The 23008-nt window shown below is 43.3% G+C and overlaps 2 protein-coding genes across 8 annotated transcripts; both read left to right on the plus strand.

Moving 5' to 3' along the window:
• The first annotated feature begins 287 nt into the window (after positions 1-287).
• On the plus strand, positions 288-19487 carry ZC3H11A (zinc finger CCCH-type containing 11A). 7 transcript variants are annotated; one of them, XM_082494374.1, is made up of 18 exons: positions 288-410; positions 6295-7779; positions 8173-8374; positions 8570-8689; positions 9490-9613; positions 10050-10253; positions 10594-10710; positions 11249-11329; positions 11784-11894; positions 12625-12687; positions 12944-13036; positions 13247-13312; positions 13839-14336; positions 14975-15048; positions 15735-16059; positions 16362-16531; positions 16950-17017; positions 17795-19487. In XM_082494374.1, exons 3-18 carry the CDS (start codon positions 8321-8323, stop codon positions 18057-18059), a joined length of 2433 nt encoding a protein of 810 aa, XP_082350500.1. In that variant the 5' UTR covers positions 288-410; positions 6295-7779; positions 8173-8320; the 3' UTR covers positions 18060-19487. The 7 variants fall into 7 exon arrangements, with proteins under 7 accessions (XP_082350500.1, XP_082350501.1, XP_082350502.1 ...); XM_082494375.1 differs by having other exon boundaries at positions 336-391; XM_082494376.1 differs by lacking the exon at positions 288-410 and adding an exon at positions 1456-2953 and having other exon boundaries at positions 7347-7779.
• Positions 19488-19715: 228 nt separating this feature from the next.
• SNRPE (small nuclear ribonucleoprotein polypeptide E) lies at positions 19716-21917 on the plus strand. Its single transcript, XM_082494670.1, has 5 exons — positions 19716-19829; positions 19990-20016; positions 20535-20597; positions 20847-20925; positions 21643-21917. Exons 1-5 carry the CDS (start codon positions 19776-19778, stop codon positions 21696-21698), a joined length of 279 nt encoding a protein of 92 aa, XP_082350796.1. The 5' UTR covers positions 19716-19775; the 3' UTR covers positions 21699-21917.
• The last annotated feature ends 1091 nt before the right edge of the window (positions 21918-23008 follow it).

The following is a 23008-nucleotide window of genomic DNA, read 5'->3' on the forward strand; positions in this document are numbered from 1 at the left end:
CGGAGAGGAGGTGGACGCGTAGGGGGCACTATCCTGATCACCCCACAGGGAAGGGCTCTGTCTGGGGTTAGAACCGCTGGCGGGACCCCTCGAAGGAGGAAAGAGCAGAAAACCCGCCCGCCCGCTTTGTTTACAGGCGCCACCCGCCCCGCTCCTCTCGCCCCCCAGTGGGCGGGGCCTCCCCGCGCATCCCCGCCCCCGCCGGTTCCAACGGGCGGAAGTGGGCCCTGGTGAAGCCATTCCGCCCGCCATCTTGGCATTGGGCGAGCTGAGGTTGCCCGTATGTTGGGCGCCATCTTTGAGGCTGGCAGCGGGGGAAGCGACGGCCTGAGTGGCGGCCCTGGCGGATCGAGGCGACACGGTGGCGGCAGCAGTGGTCCCCTGGGGTTCGGTAAAGTCCCTGCTCACCGGTAACTAGAGCCGTTCGTGCACCGCAGGGGCGGGGGAATGGCCTGTCGCCGGGCCCGGGTCCCTTCCGCTCCCCTCAGGGGAAACAGGCCGCGTCCCCCACTCCCGGCGGGGCGGGCGGCCCAGGCCGCGTCCCCGAGCCCTCCCCATCAGAGTGTCCGTAGCCGCTGGGCCGGGAGCGGGGCGGAGGCCGCTGGGGCCCCTGGGGCAGTGCGGGCCCCCCGGGTGTGGTGGTGGGGGTGAGGTGTTCTCCCTGGCCTCGGCGCCCCGGGACTTGAGAGAGGGGGAGCTACTTCCCTGCCGCCCGAGGTAGGCCCAAGGTCCCCTTTCCCCCGGTTACGGGGCCTCAACTCTCCCGCTCCCCGCCCCTGCCCTTCCCCCGGCTGTTGGCCCTTCTACAGGGCTTGACTGCAGTCCCCGTCCCCCCCCCCTCCCCCTTCTCTGCCCCCCCCCCCCCCCCATGTCCCTGTCCCGGTGGTCTCCCGGGGGAACCGAGTCCTTGGGCGGTGGTCTCCCGGGGGAACCGAGTCCTTGGGCGGTGGTCTCCCGGGGGAACCGAGTCCTTGGGCGGTGGTCTCCCGGGGGAACCGAGTCCTTGCGCAGACTCTGGAGAGGTTCGGTTGGGCAAATTGAAGATCCCTATGCAGGTGCCTTATGAGTGTACGTTATTTTCAGTTAAAACCTTGTGCCTTCCTTTTGTAGCAATGCGTATAAGGGGCGTGCTGTAATGTAGTCATCTAACAAATTGCTACTCCGTTCCCCAAAGGAACTGCCTTCAGGATCTGACTAACTCTGGATGCACCCGGCTGTCATCTTAATTTCTCCTTTAGGTTGTTTAAAACAACCCAATTGGGTGACGTTTGTTTTTGTTTCTTAAGGATTGGATCTCAGAGATTTCTGTTTTCTTCATGTTTATAATGAGCGTGCAAAAATGATTTTTACTGTTGCAGGGATCAGCGTGTGGAGCCTGCAGATTGTTCCCAGAACTGATGCTTTGGGGTGCGTGCTGCACTCAGAGATTGAGCTCTGGGCCATGCTTTCAAAGTAAAACACTCTGTTATTTGATTGTAAAAAAGGCGATCTCCTGGGGATAGGGAATGTTGAAATTATATCAGGACCACCGCTGTGGCACGTGGTTGAATTGGGCACACATTAAACTGATCAGGCTGAACAGATAGGCTGAATTTGTTGCTGGATGGCCAGGTGTTTCAGGAGAAAAGCTAGTCTAGATAAAACTTCCTCTTGATGTCACTTCTCATTTAAAATGGCACCCTTCCAAATGTCTGCTTCCAGGGGAAATTGACTCTTTTTGAGATTTAATAAAACATTTCAGTGAGGAAGATGAATGGTCATAGTAAATTGCTGCCAGGCCCTGGTTTTCATTTCAGAAATAGAAAAAGAATTAGTGTCTTTTCTTTAAATATGCCTGTCTCATCCAAGAGTAGATGTAGCAGCTTTAGCAGTCCCCATAGTTTGGAATTGATTCCCGGTGCCCATTCAGGCACCAAGGAGGAAAAGCTGGTGGACAGAGAGAACAATAGAGGAGAGCCACACACTAAAAAAATTAGGAAAGAACGGGTTATGCATTAAGGGAAAGCCACTACATTAAAAATTTGTGCTATCTAAAAATTTGTTAAGGATTTTGGACCTGCAGGTACTGCTACACCTGTGTGTGCTGCCATCATGTCTGTTGCCACTGAGCAAGATGGAGAGAGCTTCCTTATTGAACGCAGTATGTTAAAGCGTGCACTGTTGCCTGGAAGAAGAGCAAAGGCTTCCATTGTGTGGAGCTTCGGATCTGTGGTTCACCTGGTGGGTCATATCCAGAATTTAAAAAAAAAAAAAAAAAAAAAAAAAAAATCAGCTATGGCAAGCCAGGTGCTCATCTGGGGACACTGACTCTTCGGTGACATCTCCAAGCAGAGCATTGCTTATGTTGGGCTGTGGCTAACAACCAGGGGCCACAGCTGTGAGCGCTGTAATGAGGGTGAATGCCTGTAACATGTCTGTGTCGGCCATCTCCCCAGATGGCAGTTTTAGCAGTAGGTGTTTGATGTATGTTCCCAGCTCTCATGTCAGCAGTGACGGTGTGGCAGAGCCAGCGGGCTGGTTTGTTAACTGGAAGAGGAGAAGGAGTGGACTGCAAATGTGCCCGGGTAAACGACAGCTGTCCAAGAGATTTGTTGTAGATGTGGATCGTACGAGTGCAGCTGTTGCAGCTGCAGCAATAGTGGATCATGGAGCATCTGGAGAAGACAGAGGGAGTTTTCTTCATGAAAGCAATACTATCAAAACCTTTTGATGCCAGAAATGAAGACACGCATCTGTTATCTGGAACTTCTCGGTTGACCCTTAGTATACCTGGCACACTCCTTGCAATGTTTAAAAAGTGTGTCAGGAAGGGCAGGGACTCGCCTTGGCACTTCCGTGTTGCAGCAACGCTTGCAGACAACGCACCCTGCATGCTGGGCCAGCACCTAAATGCGATGGTGGTATCAGTAACCTGAAGCTCAGGAAGCACTTCTGGATTTTTCTGCTGTTCCACGTGAGTCTTTGCCCCACAAAGGTGATGTATTGAGCTATTTCTTTTCAACAGATAGGCTTAGAGCCAGTTGTGGTTTAACATCCCCAGGCTTGGGTGTTCCTGTTCCATCTTTGCCTACTGAGCAGGTGCTTGGTAAGAGAAAGGACATGGATTGTAGCCATGGGACTCAGTGTCTTAACTACATACTACTGTGAAGGAAATCAGATATGAGAATACACTTAAATAAGAGATAAACAGAGCTATTATAAAATTGATTATTGAAGACACTTTTTCAAGGCCAGCTTAGAAGTTCATGCAGATTGCAAGACGGTTCCTGTCTGTACAGCATTGTAGAAGAAACATTTTTTGTGGCTTTGGAGAAAGCACAACACAAAAATACACGTTTAACTGTTGATATGTTGACCCTGAACCAACCATGGACTACTTGACAGCGATGGCCCACAGGATATCTTTTGATACACTGCACCAGCAGAAATCCCCTTTTAGAAAACAGGCAGCTCCCACTGGCTTTGCTAAAACATCTGCAGCAAGAAGTGTCCTACAAGAACCAAGTTACCAAATTATTGTGTGGCTTTCTCTTAATTCCCTCACTCCTACCTTTCCAGCTTCCAACAACACTGCTGACGCTGTGTGTGCTGTGCTAGGTGCCAACTGCCATGTTTTAGATTTAAAAAAATGTTAAAATTAGTGATTCAGGACTTTGAGCACTGGAGTGCTGAGAACAGGTTAGCAGTTGCTGAAGAGATTTGCTTACTTATACTGCTGGGGACCATCAAATTCTTCAGGAACTCCAGCATTTAAACCATCTTCCACAGGATCACTTGGAGCAGGAAATAGCTGCTCAGTGAATCTCTCTCTACCTTTTATATGTTAAAATGACTTTAAAACGGCAGAAGGTCGAGCAGCATGCTCCTGGGAGGGAGAATGGGGCTATTCTCAGCTCATTTCAGCAGTCCCAGATGTCTGATGGGTGCAAGATTCTTGGCCTGCAGGTGGAAGCCAGTGGGCAACTGCAGTTCTTAGTCAAGTGCTGCCATTGGTCACATCCTTCTGGCATTTGCAGAGCGTGTGGAAAGACTTTGAAATCAAAGGTGTCACTGTCGCTCTTGGAGTGGGAGATGGGTGAAATATCTTGGGCTTGAAACTGGTTTTCTGCAGAGTGGTGTGCTCAGATCTGAACACTTTATCTTGGCCATTTCACTAGATCCCTGCTATAAAGGTTGCTTTGAAGAATTCCTTCTCCTGACACTTGATGTGTGAAGCTGAAGACAGATCTGTACCGGAGCGGTGTCTGATCTCATGAGTGCTTCAGTACAGGTTTATTCTTTGACAGTTACAGAATCACCAGGCCAATCAGCCCTTTCAGGAACAGATTGATTTGCCTTTCATCTTAAGGAATAATGCCCTAATTCAGGTCCCTGAAGTGGAACATCTTCAAATAGAGTTGATCCAGCTGTCAAGGGGCAGCTGTGCCTCATGGTTGTGGTAACTCACAGCTCTGGCTCTCAGAGATCACCATGAAAGGTGACCTCAACTCAATTGCAGACGAAGCTGAGACAATCATCTGCTTTAGCCTTTGCCTTCTGGGCTGGCAGCCTTGCAGCCTTTGCTCTGAGAGGGTCTTGAGTGCTCTAACTCCCAGTCTCAGAACATGCTGCCAGTTCCTGTTTAGACAGTATTTAACAGCTAGAATTGAATAAAACAAATGTGAAGGGTATAAATTATGACTATTCTGCTTCAGCTTTGGACACCTTGGCTTTAGATTTTCATACAAAGAGTGAGATGTGTTAGCAGGAGGTTCTGTGCTTCAGAAGATGTGAAGGTGTGTGATTTGCATATGCATGATGATGCAGTGTTCTTGTCTATTTGTGACGCGTACGCGTAGCGCGCTTCCAGCCTGTGGAGCGCAGTTACAAGCGGGTCAGTCAGCAGGGGCTGTTCTGCAGCTGACCTGCAACTGATAAGGCTGACGGATTGAAAAGGAGCGTTAGAACATAAAGAGTTCCTGGTGCTTTTCCTTCTTTGTCAGCTGGCTGCCCTGACAAACAGGGGGATTAAGCATCTCTAATTAATTGTTGCAAGAAATTGAAGGCACAAACTAGCCAGCAAGAGAGACTGTTTAAGTGAAATGCTTTGTGCTTCAGAACCAAGCACAGGTGCAGTAATACTTCTCTTATGCATTAGTTAGGGTAGAAAACATTTTGTTCCCTTCTTGCTCTGCGGTACCGCACAAAGGCAGGTCAACAAGCCTGTAAAACAAACTAGATAGACTTTCGTTGTACTATTTGTCTTCCCTTAGGCAAAGGTAAAGTTTATGGCACTTGTTGGCTTGTTTTTGCTGACTCCTTGCTACTGCATCTGTAATTATTGATTTTTTTTTTTTTTTTTTTTTTTTTACAAAATGAATTCAAAATCACTTAATACAAAAACTTTACTAGAGATCTGGAGAAAAAAGAAGTATTTATTGTCATTAGAGACCTGCTGAGTGCACCAGAGTTACTCATTTTTCTCGTTTTTATTCAGACTTTCAGGGGTTAGTTCTGTTGGTGTCTGTTTAGCACTCAGATTACCAATTTAACTGATGCTCGTTTAAAAAAAAAAAAGGTTTTGGGTTAACCTTTTTTAAAATGAAAGGATTTTTATGGAGTTTAGAATTTTGAGGGTTTTTTCTTTTTTTTTGGGGGGGGGGGGGGGGAGGGTGTCGTGTTCATTTGTTTTAAAGTTTTGCTTTTTTTTCCCCATACCTTAAACAAGATCCATTCAAATTCTGAACAGCTCTTGAAGTCTGCTTAGGAATATGGAAGGCAACAAGCAAAATGCTGAGCTGCTTGGGGCATTCAAAAGAGCTAAATCTGAGGGGATTTCTTTTTTTCCCCATGGTGGTGGATATAGTAATGTTGCATTATACAGGTGTCTCTCACTTCCTAGGGAAAAGAAACCCCTTCTTCTAGACCATGAATTCCTTCTGATTTGTATTTGAATGCCTCTGCTCGGCAAAGCAGTGGTCCTTAATTGCCATCTATTTTAAGTGTTGGCTTGTGCAAACTGAAGAAATGTACTTGAAATTTAACTGTCAATGGTATTGGCAACACATTTGGAAAAAATTTTCTTGTCAAACTTCTACATAAAGCAGCAGCAGCAATTTTTAGAAGTAGATGCATAGGAATCTCTATGACACAAAGTCTGGTTTTGAAGGTGCTAAAGGTCAAAAGTGAATAGTCCTATTGATACTGAAGAAGGGAGGAAAACCTTGCAATTAACTACTGTTTTTATTCCCTTTGTCAAGCAGTCAAAAAACAATAACTAATATGAGAACCCAACTTTTCCTCTCTTTATTTTAGATTTGGGAAAATTCCCTGCCAAAAAAAAAATTCCTGGAAAATTCACTAGTGTTTGTGTGAGTAAAAGGTTCCAGCCTTTTATTATTAATTTGTAAGAACTATTTTGTTCAGTTTTGTCCAAAACAGTCAGAAGTACTTTGCACAGAAGTGTGCAGCCTTTTAATGAAAGGGGTCAGAATCACTTTAATTTGAACTTTATCTGGTCTGGTTGCAGGTTTTATGACATTTAGTATCTTTGATAAAAATAAGTATCAAAGTATCTGACTTCCCATAAAAAAAAAAAAAAAAAAAAGCTTGTGGCTAAATAAAATCAGTTTCAGTTCTGGTGGTACCAAAAAATCATCAGCTGTTGAATTGGACCTAAGCCATCTTTTCAAACTTCCTGTGATCTTGCAGCCATGGATAATAATGGATCTATATGGATTAGGGAACAGCATGTGATGGCACACTTGTAGTATTTGCTCTGATGTAAAAAGAAAACAAGTTATTCCCTAAAATCAAAATAATTCAAAAGTATTGGTATCATGCAGCCATGCCACTTGCAAAGTGAGCATTTCCCTGCCTCTCAAAGCTTGTTGTATCCTTGATCTGCTGTCTTCCTGCTGTTAATTGATTGCAACTCTATGTGTCTGATCAGAGCTAAAAGTTGTTCTCAATACGGATATCATACAACATATACTGTGCACGCTTGTGTGTATAGATATGTTTATACTGTATGCATGTACATATGTATGCATATTTGTGTGCTGGCCCCCAAATCACTCACATTATTAAGTATCAGCCTTGAAGGCATATTCATCAAAATATTACATAGATCTTTCATTTTTGCCAGTTCCCTCAAAATGAGAGACTTTTTATGCAGTATTATGTCGCAAATAGCCCAAAATTCTAATTTTTACTATCACTCTTGCTGACTTTATTATCACTCACTCTTGGTGTGTGTATAAACACATATGTGTATGTATATGCATATTTATGTATTTATACGCACAAGTATGTTTTTGTTGTACAGGTAATAAAGATGGGGGAAGGTTTTTCTGTTTTCTTAATAGGTGAAGAAATCTTGAAGACCAGAAATTGCAACTTACTGAATTATAAATTAAAAAAAAAAAAAAAATTAAAATTGCCCGGCTGTGGAAGATGGATCCTCATTTTTGCAGCCACTTTGAATCACAAGTTCATCTTTAAATGCACTGGGTTTTTTTGTTGTTTTTTTTTGGTTTTTTTTTTTTTTGAAGAGCTAACTAACCCTGGCTGTCTCCAGTCTGACAGTATTCAAATGGACTTGCTTCCTCCATTAGTTGTAAGATGTTTAAAAGCACATCCTATGTTTGAATTGTGGATGAGAGGTTCCCTTGGCAATGTGAGGAGGAAAATTCTTTCTACCCCTTTATTATTAATTCACGGATTCAGTGTTGGTTCGGCCTACAGGAGAAGTTAACTGGAAGTCTTTGAAGATCAATAACCTTTGCTGAAGTTGTCCAGGTATGTGAACTTGAAGATCCATAGTGATTGGAAAATAATGTTTAATGTCAGTTGTATTTTATAGAAATTACTAATACTGACGGTTAATCATTGAGTGGTAACGCAAGCGTATGAACAATTTTTTAAGAGGTGACTCTCTTATTTGGCTTTCAGCCACATGCAGTTGTTTCTTCTGTGCTCCAAGGCATATAAGTATTAGTAAGGACACAGAAGAGAACACTTGCAGACAAAACCCGTGCATTTTTACAGAAGTTTGATGTAGTATTGTGACAGTTTTTGTGACCAGCTGATTTCAAGATGTTGCCCCCCTCAAGAGACTGGTTTGATTAACATAAACAGCTGTAAAAATGCTTATGACTTAATTACTTTTCACTTATTGATACCTTCCTTTAGGGTTACTTTTAAAAAGAAGATTTCACTGATCAAGCCAGTGGAAGACTTTCAGTCCAAGAAAGAGTGAAGCCAGCTCTTGCCAAGAGTGGAGGAAGTCCCTGTTGAGTGAACCCGTAGAACCTGAGCTTGTTCTAAGAATTTGTCCGTTATGTCTAAACAAGGAGATGATTGCTACTTCTATTTCTATTCCACATGTAACAAGGTATGTTTGGGTTTCTTTTGCCTTTTTTTTTTCCTTTTTAGTTTTTAAGAGAGGAAGGGGAAGAGTAGGAGGAGACATGCAGATTTCTGGTAGCTTAATAAGTAGTTCGATTCTGCTTCCAGTTCTAATAGCATGGACATTTTTTTAGGCTGTACTGTTTTATATTCCTTTTTGTTGATTTCCTTTTGATTACAGGGAGACAGCTGTTCCTTCCGCCACTGTGAAGCTGCTCTGGGGAGTGAAACAGTCTGCACGCTTTGGAAGGAGCGTCGCTGTTTCAGGAATATCTGCAGATTCAGACACATGGAAATCAATGTGAGTGTTTGGCTAAAGATGTGTTCTCAAGCTAAATAACTGAAAGCATTTTTCATTGCTGTAGGTGGACTGAATGTGCTTTTACATGGTAGATTTACTTGCTATAAAGATGGTACTGGTTTTTATTATTGGGAGGGCAATGGCAGCAAGTTGAGGGAAGAAAAATCAATGTCCTTGGTATATCTCAGGAAGAAATTTTTGTATTAGGTGCTGACAATATTTTCTTAACAGAGGAAAAAGCAACCACATTGATTATACTGCGGAAATGTGCTGGAGCAGGGTGGTAGTACACAGCCCGCACTAGCCTCCTGAGGGCTAGGCTTGATAACGCCTTCGGGTCTCTTCTGTCCTGGATTTCTTCAGATAATGCTGTTCTAACCTCTTGGGGTAGTACAGGGTGGGGAGGGAAAAGGTGGGAAGGAACTAAGACTCTTGAGAGCTAAGTTCAGATAAATTTAACCTAGGCAATTTAAAACACTTTTCCCTCTGAATAGTCCCAGCAGATAACTAAATTGGTTAGTTAAACCAGCTTGTATTAGTTTAACCCACTTTGAATTGATGTGTGAGAGTGCCTGTCTTATCGAGCTTTCCTGTCATTCAGTTTGAAAACATGGAGGTGTTACAGCTTATGTAAACTTTGTGTACATGCCCTGAAATACTTATTTGAGTCATAAATTGATCTTTGGAATGATGTTTCAGCACCGTACTGCAATAGTCATATCTCTGGCATGACGTGGAGCTATGTCTCTTTGCAAATCTAAGGTGAGCGTTGCCATGAGCTTTTATTTCTTTCTGTCCAGAAAAAACGCAGTGAGATTCCTTGCTACTGGGAGAATCAGCCAGTAGGCTGCCAAAAATCCAACTGTGCTTTTCATCACACAAAAGGACGTTATGTTGATGGACTCTTCTTACCACCAAGTAAAAGTGAGTTTCTTAGGTCATTTTTCTTTAAGTATTAAAGAATTAATTTTGAAATTAATTATGAGTAGGTACAGTACCATAGAAGACCTCAAATTATCGTTCGTTTATGAGTGCAGAGAGAGGTCTGCAGTCATAGGCTCTCAGCTAAACTGAATGTAGTTCTGGTATTTAATTTTTTCATGCTCAGCTTCTCTGCTTTGTGTGATCTTTGCCTTTTGGGTTGCTTTCCCCTCATTTAATCCTCTCTGGGTGGTAGGGCGGTGAGATTTGTGCCTGAGGGAAGCTGTTGTTCGTAGTGTAACCACAGGTCGGGAATAGGAAACTCTAAATTCAGTAGCCAGATGGGTTATCTACCTTATCTACCATATCTACACAGTGAGTACAACATTGGGGTCAGTTTTAAATGGCTAAATTACAGATGATTCTCCTCTTCCTCTAGCTACACTTCCAAGTCCACCTGAGTCTGCAGAAGACGATGTGAAAATGGCTCAGATGTCACTGCAGCAAAACAAACTTTCTGTCCAGTCAAATCCCTCTCCACAGCTGAGGGGGGTGATGAAAGTGGAAAACTCTGAAAATGTCCCAAGTCCTACACATCCTCCAGTTGTAATCAATGCTGCGGATGATGATGAAGATGATGATGGTGAGCATTTTTTACTTACTGAAGGCATTTCTACTGTAAGTGAAGGTATAAATCAGAGCATACCTGAGTTTTGTAGTGGTTAAAGCTACAGACAAAAGTCTGAAGTCCTAAATATTTTTTCCCAGTGTAGCTCTTTTACTTATATGAGCTTGTCAAGTCAATATAGCTGTTTAAAAAAAAAAAAAGAGATCCTTCTATAAACAATTGTTTGTGTTTGTAGTTAAAAATACGAACAGAATGTGAACCATGGACTGAAATGTTATTGTATGAGCTACGTAAACATGAAAAATCTTGCCTAATGCCTACTGCATAACTGAATAGGTTTATTTTTTCCTTTCAGACCAGCTTTCTGAAGAAGGAGATGAAACTAAAACACCTGTCCAGCAACCAGTGCCAGAAGCCCATAATGGATTGCGGATAATCTCCACTAGGAAATCCAATGCTAATACAAAGCAAGGTATTCTAACAGCTGTAGTAGGGTGGATTGGAAGGAGAATTTGACAATTAACTCAAAAGCAATATGTTCTGAAAATACAATGGAACATAGGATAGCTGGATGGAGTCGGTTATTTCCTTGAGATCATTCCTGTCTAATAATGTCATATGTCCCTTGGGTCAGACAGGTAAACTCCTCTTTGTTTACTTTTCTAGAAGAAAATAGAGCCACAGAATGGAGTTTAAATGCCTGCAAGATGTGTCCTTTCAAACATTGTGGAAAGCCATGTCTAATGACAGAGGAATCTTACGTCATGTAGATGGAATAAAATGCATAAAACTATAGGTTTTACCCTGTAGGATGGGAGGAGGGGTGAAGGAAGATGCTAGTTGCTTACCAAAATACCATCCGTTCTATGGCTTTTTTTATTTGTGCGGACTGTTGACAGGGTTTATTCAAAATACTTTGGAAACGTTCTGAGCTGTAAGAAGCACGAGAATCTGTGCCCTTCAACATATGCCTTTAAGCCTCAGTTTCATTAACCGTTTTGTGTTTTCAGATGGCAATTTAAATTTTGGAATAAAAACGCTTGAAGAAATCAAATTGAAGAAACTAAAGGAAAAAACAAAAAAACAAGGTGGTGAGTTAATATCCTCTACTTTCTTATCCTACCTTCTGTTCACCTTTTGTCCCTTTTTTTTTTTTCCTTCTGCTATTACCTGGATAGCTGGCTATGCATTGGTGAATACAGATATTTGCAAAAGAAAGGAAATGTTTTTGCACTCTTGTGTTCAGACTTGGAGATGATTGCAGCTGATAGCTGCTTGAGGGGCAGACTTCCATGTTTAGCTGGGGGCTTTGAGCTCCTTTGGCATGCAACCTGTTTTCTTAAACTCAAACAGCTGGTATTCTAGATTGGAATTCCAAGGGCGAATCAAAGGGAGATTGCTCATCTCTTATTTACATGCACTGGTCATTGTATGTTTGACAGTAAAGAATAACTGATGTTTTTGGTCTTTGTGGTAGTTCTTCTATTTTATTTGTTTGGCTGCTTTTTTTCCTGAACATCCTTATATTTTGCTTCCTCTCTTCAGAAGGTCCTTCAGGCCTTTCTGTTCATCCGCTCCAATCTCGGACTGTTCCTGTGCCAGAAAAGGAAAATGTACGGACCGTAGTGAGAACTGTGACTCTGTCTACCAAGCAAGGTAATAGTGAATACTATTGTTTCTAGTTCATGGCTCCTAGATGTAAAGGTAAAGTAATAATTAAGATAATTCAGGCGTGTTAGTCTGCTAGTGCTGCCTTTTCTAATTAAAACTATGCTTTTATGCTTGAAATGCCTGGTTGTATTTGAAAGATTTCTCATTTGTAGGTGCTCAGTTTGTTGTATCGCAATAAAAGATCAAGTGTTTTTTATCAGCCTGACATTAAGCCATAGCTAATCATATATTATCACCATCCTACAGACTCTCAAACGCGCTTAATTTGACTTTTCGTGTTCCTGAAGTTAAGTGAGATTTGTGAATGAGCTAATGTGTTGACAGCATGTGACAGAATTAGTGTTTGGGTTACATACAGTAGCAGCAGAGAGAGAGGCTAATGTCCAAACAAGTGTCAGTGTGCAAATAAGGGGATAACTGAAAAATGGGAGTAATGAAAGGGAAGACCTATGTATGGAAGATGGTATTACACAAGTAGCTGGATTTTGAAGCATTGAAGAGGCTGGCAGTGGCAGTTGCAGACTGCGATATGAGTCTGTATATAAATGGTGGTGTTTAGATCTGCACAAATTCCTTTTAAAGGTAAAAAACCTTCTACTTAGTCGTTCATTTATGGTGGTTTGGCTACCAAGAGAGTCTTTTTTTGGGACATGGAGGACAGTGCTTTTGCTGGCTGCTGGTTTCTGTGCACTAAAGAAATCATTCTTTGGTTTAGGGGAGGAGCCTGTGATTCAACTGAATCTTGCCGAGAGACTGGGAAAACGGCAAACCTCCATAGGTAAGAGCTTTCTGTAAGCTGTTGTTTGGGTGCGCTCATTTAAACATGACTATATTTAAGGGTAATTTTGCTGTATGCAGGAGGAAAATGCATTTTGGTGGATATCTGTATTGACTGCAGAAATGGCAAATTTTGTTAGCCACTGAAAGGCAAATATAAGAAAATGTACCTGGAAGAATTGAAGTTTGTGGCTGACTGTTCTAAAATCCTCCTCCAGAGGGATGTTCTTAAAGTATTTCTTATTTTCTCTCTGAAGCTGGTAAAAGTGTCCTTCCACTAAAGCGCAACCTTGCTGAAAGGCTGGGGAAGAAGATTGAGACTCAGAATGCTGATAAAGCTCCAAAGAGAGGTACAGCTATTAAACATATCTGGATTTGATGCACAGATTTTCTGTTTGGGTTTTCTGTTTGCCCTTTCTTCTGATGGTTCTTTTTGTGTGTTGGTTGAGGGCTCAAGGTGACTTTGAGTCCCAATGAAGAATCTCCTGTCTTATTTCGAAATGTGAACACAAAATTGAGATTTATGCAGTCTCCCTAACTTCTTCTGTTCTGTCTTGTAGTTCAAGTCCGCAAGTCCCTGAAGGAGAGGCTAGGATTGCCCTCTGAACAGACCAGTACAGAGACAGGTAATAACTAGATATTAAATGCGCCTTCCCCTTTTTTATTTCTGTGGACTTCTATATAGCCCTAAAAGTTAATCGAAAAAAAACCTCTTGCTCGAGTGCTGAAGCTGTCCTGAGGGCCACAGTCAGAACTCTGCTCGGGGGGGTGGGGTGTGTTTTCCACTTGTGCCTCATCCAGGTTTCATGCTCCTGCTGTGAACCCTCAGGAGCCAGAGTACACTTACACACAAGTAGAATAGAATCACTGCCAGGAGCAGGAGTTTGAAATGCTATGGGAGAGACACAGTCTGAAATAAAAATAAAACAGACTCATGTTTTTTGTGTAGCAATTCTCTCTGGATAGCAGGAGTCTTCAAAATACAAGTGGCTTAAAGGAGGAGAATATAATGCAGAGTGATGCTGTCCTAAGATGCATTCTTGGGAACACTCAATCCTAGTTTTCCTCAGTACTGTGACAGATTTTGGAGACTTTAAATATTGTTGGACTCTCCTTAAATGTTGGTGCTTCTCTTTTTTTTGATGATGACAGAGAAGGCTGCTAAGCCGACAGGAGAGATCCATGTGAAAACACTGGAGGAAATTCGCCTTGAGAGAGCAAATCAAAGACGAGGAGACCCTCCAGCTAAACCCCAGACTGAAGGACGTCGTAAAACAGAAGATCCCAGCACAGGGGCAAGACCTTCCCCTGCAGTTCGCATCAAAACTTTCTCGGGAGTCCTGGCTGGAAAAAAACACAAGCGATTGGAAGAAGAGAAGCAAAACACAGAAGAGTGTCCTCCCAAGAAAAAAGTTGAGAGTGAGCCCAAGAAGCAGAGCATACTTGCTCCATCTGTGCTTGGCAAAGTGCAGCTGGCAGAGCCGGCAGGTAAAGCCAAGCCAGCAGAAGTGCGTATTAAAACTTTGGAAGAAATCAAGCAGGAGAAAGCTCTGCGGATGCAGCAGAGTGGAGGAAATCTGCCAGCTCCACCGGCACAACCTGAACCTGCTCCGACAGGGAGGAGATTGTTACGGATCACAAAGCTGATAGGTAATGGATGATTTGGTACCTGTCTTGGTGAAGTGCTTTCCCTATCAAGCAAATTCAGTTTGCTCAGGATTTGCTTTGTTTTTTCCTTCTGTGTATACTAGAGGATAAAAGAGGCTACAAAGTCAAAAGGCAAGGAATTGCCATAATGTGCAACTTAGTATTTTCCATGAATTATGCGGTAGTTTTCTGTATTTCCCACCGGAAAATTTAGTCATTGTGGAGCTTTGTAGTCTAATTTCTCTCTTCTGTTTTTTTCTGCCATCTGTTAGTGGTATGGGATCTTCCCTGTGCTGAATCCAAGTTTACCTTCCTCTTTGGCATATGTGTTGTTTAACTTACTTATTGATGTATATGTGTTTGTGAAGCATGTATCAACTTCTTAATGTGAGGGCCAGTTTTTGTCAAAAATGACAGAGCAATAAAGATCTCATCATTAATATTATATAAGCCATGTAAAAAGAGACTGTGATTGAGGGAAAGACAGCTCCAGTGCTGCATGGATTGCTTACTGTAGCCTTTCCCTCTGTCCCATTACTAGATATGAGGAAATAACCACACCAAGGGAGCAGAGGTAACCAGGTTTCTTTATTTCTGCTGTTGACAAAATGATTTTTTTTTCCTTTTTGCTTGTTTTAAAGCACCTGGAAGAGAAGAAAAGAAGATAGTGGAATTGAACAAGTCTTCTCCCAAAGCTGTCTCTGCACCTGCAGAGGTGGGTCCTTTAGTGAAGACATACTTACGTGAATATAATTTTTGATAAATGTTGTTGTATTTTTTTTTAACTCGCTGCATGGTCCCAGTTTGAGTGTGTTCCTACCTTTCTTCATTGAAGAAAGTTGCAGTGAAGTTTTAAGTCCTGTCACTTTCAGTAGCATTTCCAGACAACATTGTAATCCTCAGGTTTGAATTAATCTGATTATACCTGACAATGAATAAGAACCCCTATGAGCACCAGATAAAATCTGTGAGGTTAATGTGGAGGGAACTTTTTTGTTCCCAGTGACTTTATCTGTCAGACTTGAAGGATATATTAAAATCCTGAGGTGAGTATTTTAATAGAAAAGGCAAGAGCTTTGTATTAGAAGAAATCAGGCTGTCAGTGAATGCTGTACTGGGGAGCTTGTATAACTTTCTGTTGCTTAAAAAGAGTGTAATAGATTACAGTTAGTCTTCTGCTCTATTAAAGGAGCTTGCTGTGTTGGGAATTGCAGGCTTTTGAATCAGTATTTCCATAGCAAAGCATGGATCTTGTTACAGGCAACATTTTATGGAAAAAATGTCAGATCTGAATGATATTAACATTCTCTGTTCCGCATGGAGGGACTGCCACTCAGATTTTCTTAATGAAATCTCCATAGATTTTTGTCCTATTAGTCCTCTTCTTTTGTTTCTTTCTAGCCCTCTGATCAGAGTGCAACTAATTCCAAAGTTCAAGTGAAGAACCTTGACGAAATAATGAGGGAGAAGCGGCAACTGAAACGAGTCCATGAAGAGAAGCTTCAGAAGGAAGCAGCTGCTGTGCCATCTCCTGTTGAAAAAGCAATCAAGGATAAAACTCCACCATCAGGGAGCCCTGAATCCACTGTGGTTTTGGGGTCAGCTTATCAACTTGCGAAGAGGATATTGGTGAAAACTCCAGAAGATGGGGTTGAAAGCCCAGGAAAGGATGCTGCTGTATCACCAGGGAAACAGGCAGCTCAACTTCTGGAACGGAAAGCTGAAAGTAAGTGTCAACTGTATGTTTAAGAGTTACTTTAGGTCATGTTTTGAAAGAAAGGCAGAAGATGACAATTTTCAGGTTGTAACCCTGGCTCCTTTTTGTAAGAACTTTGCTCCTTTTTACAGCTTGTTGGTAAACAGAGTTTTCTATGTGGAGAATACTGCTGGGAGTCTGGGAAAAGGCAGTGTAATTGTGCTGCCCAAATATATTTAACTAGAAGGATTATGGGACTGTTAGGAGAACCTGCGGTGGTTTTTTTTCTGAGGCAGAGCAAGACTATCAGTTCTCTCTTCCTTTTACTCTAGCCAAACCTAAAGTGTGCCTGAAGCCTTCAGATGGGAAAGCCACCTCCCCTGCAAAGCAGACACTGAAACGTAAGGCAGCTGAGAGTCATCCCTCTGCTGTGGCGGCTGTGAAACCATTGAATACCACTGGTGGTGATACAAAGGAGCCTGCAGCTAAAAAAGCAGCTGTGGTAAGGACAGTGGCTGAGGCAGTAGTGGGTCCTGAGCACAATTTATGCCCAAGTTTTACCCTCTTCTTGGGGAAAAGATGAAAAACTGAAATTTTCCACAGGTCTCTTCCCTTTTAAATCCAGAAGCAATCTGCAGGATGGTTGTAGCACCTTTCTGCTTTTTGTTAGCTGAATGGCAGTGTTTACGTAATACTCTACTATGATTTCTCTGTGGTGTGAAGGATTTTGTCCATTAATGCTGTGTTCTTAAAAAAAAAAGACACAAGGTCATTAGTAAACTTCAAGTGATTACTAACTTTTCTTCAGGAGTTCTGTATTTTGGTTAAGGCTCCACAATGCCAGAGAAGAAGCAGTGGAGGAAGAATCTACTAAGAAGTTTTTTCCTGTGTATCGTAAAAACCGTCTTGCTTCTTCCTAGGCTGTTGTTCCTGCTTTGCCAGAGGACAGCCTGGTCTCCATACCTGGGAGAGAAAACCCCCAAACCAGGTAACAACCACGACTTGTTCTTTTTCTTGGTCAATGTGTCTTTCAGGTGAAACATAAGTTTTTTCACATGTGGAAAAATGAGAGTTTTGAGATAATTAATGCCAAAATTCAACAAAGGAATAATTCATCTGAAATCATTTGCTAGCAGCTAGCAGGCATGCTTATTTAGATTCTTTTCTTAAAATGCTGCAAGTTGGTACAGCCTTTCAGTGACTTCTTGGGTTTTCTGAATGCCTGAGTGAAGATGGGGTGAAGTTGGAGATGGGTCAGGATGGAGAACGGCCTCTTTCTTTTAGTTCCTTGTGAACAAGTAGCGTCCCGTGCCTTTTGTTGTGATGGCATTCTGGAGGACCAAACGTAAACCTTGGCAAGACTGTTGGATGAGCACAGAGAGGTGGTAGATGAAGATCATCAGACTGCTGAGCATGTCGTGGAGAAAATAACTAAATTAGCAAATAGGTGTTTTCAGAGGTTGACTTCTTAACCTTTTTACAGTCACATTAGTAAAGGTGGCAAAGTGTCTCTGGCTACAAAAATTGAACCTTCTTTGCCAGACCCCCAGATGCTCTGTCTTCACAGATAAATCCCCAGACTGAAAAAGGTACCTGTTAATATATTGGTCTCTCAAAAGTAGCCCCGGGTTAATTGAATAACAACCCCCGTCTAAGGTTGAGGTGTTGGAGGGATTAACTGCAGTTTTAAAAGCTGTTTTGCAGCAACCATCTCTCTGGTTGAGGAATGTCGTACGCTGATCTGCTCTCTTTCTTTTCTTCCAAGTCCTGAACTGCATATTGGAAGCCAGGCAGACTCTATGGTGCAGTCAGAGGTCTCAAGTTCAACTTCAGAGTCTTCACAAGTAGCAGCAAAGACACGCCGGCTGAGCTCCACAGGGGCTGGGAAAGCACCCTTATCTGTAGATGACGACTTTGAGAAGCTTATTTGGGAAATCTCAGGAGGTAAACTGGAAGCAGAAATTGACCTAGACCCAGGGAAGGATGAGGATGACCTCCTCCTGGAACTTTCTGAAATGATTGACAGCTGAACTGCATAGTCTTAAGGTTTAAAAAAAAAAAAAAAAAATAAATTAAAACTGTTTTTCGTTGGATACCCGGAGGTGATCCTTTTTCTAGCTGAGGCTTTGCAATGAGTTTTAAAGCACAGTTGAACTGGTAGAAATTGGCAATATCTGCACTCAGTTGTCCTAAATTTCCCTGCTGGTCAGAGTCAAGGTCCTGTGCATCCATTCTGTAACTGTTGGTGGCTACCTTCGACATTAAGAGGACAAAGCACTTGTTGATTTCGGGACAGAGACTTGCCCATCTACAAACTGTGGTGGTTGTGAGCTGATCTATTGATTCAGTGATGCTCTGAAGGCTTAAACGTAAAGCTTCTTCCTTCCTCCCCCCTTGGCAAAACTCAAAGATTTGAAACGCACTGAACGTTGGTGTTCTGATTTCTTGGACAGTTGATCTCTAAAGCCTGGAGTTACTATGTCAACTCTTGAGTTTTATTTATGTATGCTATGATTTTGACTTTTAATCTGTTAGGGTAACTTAACGAAAATGTCGGGGTGGGAGGGAGCAGCATAATTAGTATCTTGGACCAAACGTGCTGCCAGGGGTGGTGGCTGGGGTCAGTCCATCCAGCCTTACTTTGAAATATCAGGGATGATCCAATATCAGTGCGAAAAGCAGCAGCACAGCTAGAATACCCGCTCCTTTTTTGTTGTACCAAAGCTTGGGGGGGTTGGTGCTTTTTGCTGATGTGAATAAGATTCTGGTGTGGGTAGTCAGGATTCCTCTCAGTCTGCAGTAGATTGGTAAACTAAGAATTGGTTTAAGTGCCTCTTGGTTGCAAGGATCGCTCTCCCGAGCTGCCAGCTCTTCTTTTACTGGGGAGAGGCAGCTACTCAGGCTCGTGGGAGAGCTTGTGCCCGGGCTGGCGATCTTGGAACCTGTTACTGCAGCGGGACCAACGGCGCTCTCCTTTCTGGGTATTCCCATGGGATCCTCCACTCTGTCTCTCCTGCCCCACCGCTGCCTCGGGTGTCCACGTGCAGTCCGAAGATGTGACCCTGTAGAAAACAGCTGAGAGTGGGGTGGATTGTGTACCCTGCCACCAGTGATCGTTTTCCCTAGCAGATATATTTTGAATTATTTTCTTAAATTGTTTTGAAGAACTTTAGTCTCTTCCTGCTATGACTCAAGAAGCTGTAGGGGCCCTCAGGCATTTGCTGCTGGCAGACGAAAAAAAAATCAGTACTTTGAGTTGACTGTAAATATTTTCTCTTTGGAAGAAAACACTTTGTGTGCTTTGATCATCCACTGTGATGTCTTAGTTCCTAGGGGAAAGGTTTGAGGACGGGCTTCAGTGTGCGCCGTGCTTTCTGTAAATATTTTATTCTTCCATTTTATATTTGTATTCTATTTAAGGTATTGTATTAAACGTAGTCTGGCCTCCTCCACCTTCACCGGTAGTTGAACTGTTCCACCTGACAGCAGTTAACAAGTGTTTTTAAATAAAACTGCCATAGGTAAAGTGTGGGTGCCTGGTCTGTTTGGGGGGGAGGGGGGAGGGGGGGGCGCGGAGCAGTAGAGACGGCGGTCCTCCCAGCTTCCTAGAGCGGTCGGGTCCGCCAGCATCCCAGGGTTCCTTGCGCGTTCCCACCGCCCCCGCCGCCGGAAGCCGCTAAGCTGCTTCCGGCGGCGGGGGTGGCGGGAACGCGTGCCGGGAAGCGGCGGCAGCAGCAGCAGCAGCCATGGCGTACCGCGGGCAGGGCCAGAAGGTGCAGAAGGTGATGGTACAGCCCATCGTATCCTTTCTGTGGTGGTAGTGGTGGGCTCGTCTCGGAGCCGCGGGGGGAGTGGGAGGGGTGCGGGGCCTGGCGGCGGAGGGGTGGGCGGGCCTTGAGGCGCCGGAGGGCCTTGAGGGAGGACTTGTTGCCGTGCTGCGTCCTTAACGCTCCGATTCAGAACCTCATCTTCCGCTACCTGCAGAATGTGAGTACCCGGGCGGGACGGGAGGGTCGGGGCTGCCGCTGTGGGTGAGAAGAATGTCCTGGTGCTGCTGCGCAGGGCCCGTGGGGGGAGTGGGGCGCCACGGCGCATTGATGTTTCCGAGGTCGTCGTCCGGTTGTTTAAGCCCGTCTCTGTTGAACTGAAGACCTTGTTGTCTTTCATATACGTGAGAAGAACAGCTAGTTCCGAGTTCAGTGTTTCCTTCTCGCGTTAAGGAATTGCCTTTGTAACGGGCGTTTGGTCTTGCAATCCAGTGTGCAGGGATGTTTTCCATTAGAATGTACATTGTTAAGTGTTCATCGGTGAACACATACAATATTTATATATATTTATTAATACCTTATAAACATCTGAGGATGTAACTGAAACCACATATGAGAGTTACTGCCGTGAGTATTACGGAGCTATTGGTAGCAAGGATTTCTTCGTGCATAGGAGAGAACAGAATCGCTTGGAGTGTTTATATTCCTGATTTGCTGTCCTCTTCCATCATTTTGCAGAGATCCAGGATCCAGGTGTGGCTCTATGAGCAAGTGAACATGCGGATAGAAGGCTGCATCATTGTGAGTATCAGGATGGACCCTTGTTATTCTTTTGATTGTTTCTTTGTTTGTTTCAGATTCATAAGACTATTTTTTTTCCTGTGAATAAAAACTAGCATGGGGGGGTGGTGGAAATACTTTATTCCTCTCCAGTGAATAGTTTTAATTGTCCAGCCTTTGTCAGCCCAGCTGATGATAATTTGTATCATTGTTGCTGCTGTTTAGACCGGGGGACTTAGATCACTGACTGCTTTTGTTGCTGATTTGTAGGGCTTTGATGAATATATGAACTTGGTGCTGGACGATGCAGAGGAGATTCACTCCAAAACAAAATCAAGGAAACAGCTGGGTATGTCAGTATGTCTGTGTAACCTGAGTGATGCCTGAAACCTGGTTACATGAGCTTGCCAAATAACAATGCTTTAAAATACAAAACACATGAAGAGTGTTGAGTTTGAAGTACAGTGAGCAGCTACTGGGTAGGTCTCGGTTCCTGCTCTTTCTTGAGCTGGTGATTTTTGTTGAATGTGCAGGAGAATCTGTCTCTGCCTGAGACTGGTTTTTGTCTTTCGAACTGCGCTGCACTTGTCCTATAGCCAGGGTGCCTGGGGGTATCTGTCAAACTCCTCCCAGCTGTGTCTAACCCGGGTGGCCCTCAGCAATTCTGACACTTGCTGTGTCATCTCTGAGTCAAAGCAGGGAACTACCTGAGTGGCGGTGTTTAATATTTACCAGGTGCTGATGAGGATAAACAGTCTGTGACAAGTGACATGTTCAGGCTCTCGGTGGGGACAGAGTGCTGGTGAAACAGGGAGTGCTGGAGTGGAGATTGTGACTGACGCATTGTAGTGTGAACTGTGAATGTGCGCCCTGCACAACCACGCTTGGTGTCCTGTGGTGCGGCCAGCTGGGAAGGGACTCTGTTACTGATGAAAACCTGGTCAGTTACTGTGTGGGCGTCTTCTTGCAAACACCTTTGCCACTGTGAAATGTTTTTTGAAAATGTGAGGTTATTGTCAGAGTCTGGGATTTCTCTAATCCCCCCTTTCCTTTCTCTGTGTTGCAGGTCGGATCATGTTAAAAGGGGACAATATCACTCTTCTACAAAGTGTTTCTAACTAGGATTTGTTGTTCAAAACGATGGCTGCCATTCTTTGGAGTGAATGAAGTGCTAGTGGGAGCAGGACCAGCTAGTAGAGAGGAAGTTATGGGTAACTGGGGTCGCATGCAGAGTTGAAAACTGTGCATTCCTTTGTGCGAATAGTTTGTAGTTCCTTTGGTTTTTTTGTAGTTTGAAACTATGCATAATGTATTCCACAAATAAACATTTTTCAAATTAACTGTAAATGTAAATCTGCTTGCTTTCTGTCTCGTGCACTTCTGTGAGTAGGGAAGGGGAAGAAGTGTATTCAGAGTGATTTTAACTGTGGATCTGTGCAGTCTCTGATGAATATCTTTGTGTCTGGAATGTTACATCTGTGTTTGGTGGACAAGGTGGGCTCGTTCAGGATACTGGAGCGACCTGCAGTCCTTGAGCTTGCACAGTTCTAGTGAGCGACTTGAGGCTGTGGTATGGTAATCCAATATTTGCAAACTGCTGGTAAGCATGCTTGTAAAATAACTTTTATCTTCCGGTCAGAAGCAGAGAAGGCAGTTGGTTTGGGTTAAATCTCTATAGCTTCTTGCTTCTTTGGGCAGTCTCTAGATTAAACCATGGTGCTGTTAAATAAGCTGCGATATCAGATGTATCAGTTGGGTTTTTATCATGTTGGTTTATTTTTATTATCTGTTTGAGGATCTGGCTGTTCTGTCTAAGTTTCTACAGGAGAGCTGAATTGCTTATCACATCAACAAAAGAAGAGTTCCCGGTCTTACTTAGGACTACCAGTCCCCTCTGCTCCTTTTCTGATGTAAAGAAAGAGGGGGGGGGGGGGGGGAAGGTTTTGACTGATTTGTCTGTAACTCAGAGACAGGTTACCTGGATGGAGAGAAAGGAATCTTGATACACAGACTGCACTACAAATCATTTAATAAGCTTTCAGTATTTCAGAACTTAAATTTATATATCGTCTTAAGCATGAAAATTAATGAATTCAAGATAGAAGATTTCTTACTTCAGAGGATAGAAATATGTGAGTCTGCTGCCAGAGAGATCATCCAGCATGCTTCTCCCCCTTGCAAGAAGTCATACATGAGGAGTATCATAGCAGATATTCATGGTAAGAGGCTTTTGAGAAGCAGCACAACATACAGCAGTGGCTGAAACAGCTCCAGCTGTACAGCCTGCTAATGGAGTCAGTAGTTTTGTATTTGTGTTCACAAGCTGCAAAGTCCTTTTGGCATAGGGTCAACAGAAATAACCTACCAGTGTCATCTAGTAATATAAATTGTCACCAGAAGTTAGCACATATGGAATAAAGTAGCGTTTTAAG

The sequence above is a fragment of the Vanellus vanellus genome, assembly GCF_965231255.1.
Source record: "Vanellus vanellus genome assembly, chromosome: 23".
NCBI classification, from domain to species: Eukaryota; Metazoa; Chordata; class Aves; order Charadriiformes; family Charadriidae; genus Vanellus; species Vanellus vanellus.